The following is a 5,488-nucleotide window of genomic DNA, read 5'->3' on the forward strand; positions in this document are numbered from 1 at the left end:
GACAAGATCATTTAAACTATACTATTTTGTTTTATTTAAAATTTCTAATTTAAATTATATTTCCTCTAAATTCAAAACAATTAAAAAAAATAGTGTTTGTTCTTAATCTAGACAATTAATTCTCATGATAACTTTTGTCATTATACTTCATTAATTATCTTCGTCATACAAAATTTCGACCATTGGCTTCAAATGAATTCATTCCTAACACCATCTCAAACCCGCTAACACCATAGTCGTAAAGTAACCGCAAAGGCTCTATCATCAATAGCCATGATGCAACCATCATACACATGGATTGTTTAGACTGTCTTGTTGTCTAGATCACAATAACATTACCCAATATATTTGAAACGACTCCAAAACGCTCACAACACCATAAACCCTAAACCGGCCTACACAAAAGACATGTTTGCATGGTACAAAATAAAATAGGGTTATGGCTCTTTTTGGCCAGAGACTATTATCATTTAGAAATTTATGTTATTTGTCTTCTAATTATAGACTTTTTTTTAATTCCAATTGGGGTCGGTGGTGGTGATGAGATAGTAATAGTAGGGTCGATACTTGATGATGTTGTGGATCTATCATCTTGTCCCACTATGGGTCCGGCTAGCTCAAAGCCCATAAACCTATAACAACGCTCTCGACTGCGGAGTCTATGAGTCCGGACCTCAAACTTTCAGGGTTCAGGGTTCGGGATAATCACTTATAGGACCTAATTCTTGACTCTAAACTTTAAAAGTTGGATGAGTGAAATCTTGGACATATCCTTACTCAACTATAAATTCCAATAATAAACCAGCAAGACAATTCCACCCTTTCTCTTTTCCATGGTAGCACTGGTGCCAAAAAGTGACAAACCTAATACAATATTGCCAAAAAATATAAAATAACAAGAGTTGTGTGTAGATTTCCCGCACTTAAAACAGTTTGGCAGTTTGGGCTTTCACTTCCGTATAAGATCTTAATGTAAACAATTCACGAAAAAATGTACTCATTTAAATCCAGCACAGTCTATAATATATCATGGTGCGGAAAAATCTTGTCAAGCAATTAGTTTAAATCGTATTAAACATTTGTTATTCATCATGCTTACTCGATGACTTAATAGTACATATTGACACGCTATTGAAGTATTTCATAAATACCCACATACCACTAACTACACAAGTATCATGTATCATGCACCCATATCTGCATTTGTATCGTTATCCGTATCAATATCAATATCCAGGTATCAGTATCATTATCCAGACTCAAACTAATCGTCATCAGGATCGGCCGAGAAGTCAGGTTCATCCGGCTTCTGTAACTTAATCAACTCAACATCCTTCGTCTTCAACATCCCTCGCCTCGTATTCGCTGCAAATCTCGACGCCAATATCGTAACATTCAAATTCTGCTTCGCCGGATTCCGATCATACACCGCCTCCGCTGCCGCCTCCTCATGGTGGTCCATTTCATGCATCCGCTCATCATCATCATCATAACCATGATGATGATCATCATCATCGGGCCTATACGACGATTCACTCATACTAAGATTCCACGCCATTCTCCGCTTCTTAATCCGCCGCCACGCCGCCTGAATAAAACAAGCCGCCCATGTCCGCCAATGATACGAGTAAAACCTAAACGTGTGTTGAAGTTTTTTACTGTGCAATCGCCGGAACTGATTAGCAACAAACTTTAGATCCTCGGCGCGTAATGCAAACGCTTCCACTTCGCTTAGGGCTTTTACAGTTCTCGTTGACGATGGTAAATTTAGGGTCGATTTCGGGTGTAGGGCCCACGCAAGCAACTCTTCGCCACAAAAATCACCCGGCCGTAAAGTAATCGAATTGAAAAAACCAGTTCGGCCTCCGTTAGTTGTTGAACTATCGAGTCTCCCCCGAATGATAAAAAGCATTTCTGAAACCGGATCGCCTTCACGTACTATGAACGTGCCTTGGGTGCTTAATGACGAGACTAATCGCTCGCATATCGCATCAAGTAGTTGATCATCCATTTGTGAGAAAAACGGGACCTACAAACAAAAAGAAGATATGACACTGTTAGCGCCCCACATCGCCCAGACACAAGCTTTTCTCTGGTAAAGATGTATATTTTAACATGGTATCAGAGCCAGTGTCTTAGCATATATATATATATATATATATATATATATATATATATATATATATATATATATATATACACACGACACTACTGCGAATCTTACACGGCGAACGAGATCGAGACACAAGTGGCGTTGGATGTCTCGACGAAGATCGGACGGTAAAGCGCGTAAAATAGATTCTTCATCGACTCCGCGTGTTGCGAGCCATTTATACTGTACGAACTTGCGGACACGTTCTTGTAAGTCATTTGGGAGCTGGCGGTGTCTCATCCATTCCTCAGTGTCTCGCCGCCTCAGCCGCCACTCCTCGAGCCTTACGGTGATGGATTGTAGGTAGGTCTATAAGAATGTAAAGTTTGTTAAAAGTAGGATTAAGTGTGATAAATAGCAATGTAGTTTCATTTATTTGTTTATTATGGCAACCTATTTTCATTTCTTCATATTACAACGGTATACTTTAAGAATCTACCTAATTATAACAATGTCATTCCAATATAGTTTCGTTCGTATTTTTGTGGGCTAGATGCAAGAAATAGCAACGTACTTTTATATATTTGTTTATCATAGCATTGTACTTCATTTCTTTTTATATAGCATTGTAGTTCCAATATTTTTCTTATCAAGGCGTTGTACTTTGAAAAATCTATCCGTTTAATTAAATTTTTTTTTTCATTAATTTATTTATTATCGCACCCTACTTTCATTTCACCCTATTACAACATTGTACTTTGAAAAATCTAACCAATTATAGAACATACTCGAATACAAAGAAATTTCCACTATAACTAAATATATTTTTCAAAGTATAATGTCATAATATGAAATAAAAATTCAAAATACAATGCTATTTGTTTTTCTGAAGTAGGATATTGTAATAGAAAAAAAATAAAAGTATACAACTAAGATATAAAGTATCTTACACATGGATTGGAATTACCTAGATTTAACTGAAAAAAAAAAATGTGCAATATATTCACCTGCATATTTCCAATTAAATGGGCAAATAATACGAGTCCCATAATGGCAATGAGTATGGCAAAAGATGTTTCTCCAATATATGTGCTTGTGGACAAATTCTGTCCATATGAACTGCATGCAATAAAAAACAATCATTGCCTTTTACATTAAACTCTATGGAATAAAATAAAAAAACAAAAAGACTTGAACTTTCATCATCATTTTAACAGAATATTAGTGGAACAATACCTCAAATTTTGTAAACCCCACCATAAACAGTAGAAGTACTTTTCAACAAAGTTAGAGGAAACAACACCTTTTGAAACAGCATCTCCAAATATCCCATAATTAAAACCTTGAGGGTTATCAGGATCACAAATACTAAAAAGATTTGTCCCATTTGCCCATTTTATCCTTTCATCATCATTTGAAGAACCACAATCCAAATAAGGAAGAAAACATTTTATTGAAACATCATCATTTCTGCATGTGGATTTCCAACATGTTGCATGTCTTTCAAAAGACAACAAGTACCATGATGCCCCTAAAACCTACCAAAATAAATATCCAATGAATTACCTACAAATAAATAGAAATGTAATTTCATTGATTTGTTTATTACAGAATCCTACTTTCAAAATATAATGTTTTTATTCTTTATGATTAAGTAGTTTTCTGAAAGTAGAATGTCTTAATAAGAAAGGGTTGCTTTTGCTTACATGACTAGCTAACATGTACAACACAAGATTATATGCAGCTCCAGCCCAAGCAGTTTTGGTGACAACTCCTGTAGCTTTAATGATTTGAGAGCTCAATGGAAAAATAAGATAGAATCTTGGAATATATTGAAGGAGCACAATTAACACAAGGGCATTTGTGGTATGATCAGCATGTTGTGTTCTAATAGCCGGAATAATAAACCATATCACAATCTGAATAAAAAAAATTCAAAAAGAGTACAATGTTATAATATGAAGAAATGAATGTATGATAGCTATGAATTATAATAAACAAGTATAATGAAAGACCTGAGGAAGAGGCAAAGTGGCAACAAGATCAATGAAGAAATCCGACTTCATGTACTTTTTTGCTATTTTTTCAGGATCCATAACAAGTTCACCTCTTCCTAAAACACGTGAACTTGGAGACACATAAGCTGTTCTGAACTTTATAAATATGTGCAACATGTAAAATATATCTGCAATTGTTCGTAAACAAGTAACAACAATCCCCAAATTCAAATCAGACAGCATACATGAAGAACCACCATTGATTTGTACTGAAGGGAGGTAGAAAAACAAGGGATCAACGAAAAGTGCGACTAAACAAGAGAAAAGAAACATTCTGTTCCATTGTAAGATCACTTCGCTTCCAGGATCTAAAACCCTTTTTCCGTTTAAATCGGTGGCTTCTTCTGGGTGAACTCTCGATTTCCCCAATTTAATAACACCCATATGACTTTTAGCGCCATTCGTTAGCAATGGGGCTGATGAAATCTTGTGTTCTGGTATTTGCTTTTCTGGGATTTGCCATGAATGTTCGAAGTTTGACTTTCCATTTTCGCCGGTGTAAAACCTATTGGATTCGATTGAAAATTTCAGCAATTGTTTGATGGAAGTTTGATACGTGATTGTAGAAGATGTATGAATAAGTAAATTGAGAGTGAAATGTGCAGAAATTAACCTGACTTGCTTCTCTTTCATGAAGTCCATGATGGTGAATTTGGGTGAAAAATTAGTGTTAGAGCGAAGATAGAACAAAACCCAGATGGAAAACTTGCATTTTTTTACTTCAGAAACTGTGGTTTTTTCTTGTGGCTGATAAATTTAGAACCTTTTTATGATGTATATGAAGATGCATTTGTATATGAATTGATCGATCACAATGCAGGAACCCAACGAGATTTTGGGAATCTAAAAAATCGTGTTTGAGCAGAGTGGAGGAGAGAGAGGAACTTGTAGGAATTGAATGAGCTGAAACTGTGTTTTGCAAAAAAAATGATAAATTACAAAAGTAGTCCTTGAACTATACATTATTCTACATATTTTTGACTAATTGAATAATTTTTTTATTATATATTTTTATTTAAAAATAACAACTTATAATAATGACAAGGGTCTTTTTTTCTGTCTTTTAAATATTGCAAATTTATTTAACTTTTTTATTTATAAATCAACAAATTCATGTGAAAAGGTAATAAGGAAAAATTGGATTATAATATCATAAGAATATTTAAAATGGTTAGTTGTCCATAGCAACTAAACAGCATGAATCAACAACTCTAAACAAAAATCTCAAAACCAGAAAAAATCAACAAACTAGAATTATGTATTAGGATGAATGATCACTTGGAACTCCTTGCACCCATGTTTTACCCATGTTTATTGAGAGACCTACCATTTAAAAAAA

The 5,488-nt window shown here is 34.6% G+C and overlaps 1 protein-coding gene across 1 annotated transcript; it reads right to left on the reverse strand.

Moving 5' to 3' along the window:
• Positions 1-994: 994 nt before the first annotated feature.
• LOC111881979 (probable cyclic nucleotide-gated ion channel 14) lies at positions 995-5,048 on the reverse strand. Its single transcript, XM_023878352.3, has 7 exons — positions 4,763-5,048; positions 4,108-4,654; positions 3,799-4,011; positions 3,329-3,630; positions 3,100-3,211; positions 2,225-2,461; positions 995-2,029 (listed from the first exon to the last, which is right to left on the reverse strand). Exons 1-7 carry the CDS (start codon positions 4,789-4,791, stop codon positions 1,265-1,267), a joined length of 2,205 nt encoding a protein of 734 aa, XP_023734120.1. The 5' UTR covers positions 4,792-5,048; the 3' UTR covers positions 995-1,264.
• Between the last annotated feature and the right edge of the window lie 440 nt (positions 5,049-5,488).

The sequence above is a fragment of the Lactuca sativa genome, chromosome 5, assembly GCF_002870075.4.
Source record: "Lactuca sativa cultivar Salinas chromosome 5, Lsat_Salinas_v11, whole genome shotgun sequence".
NCBI classification, from domain to species: Eukaryota; Viridiplantae; Streptophyta; class Magnoliopsida; order Asterales; family Asteraceae; genus Lactuca; species Lactuca sativa.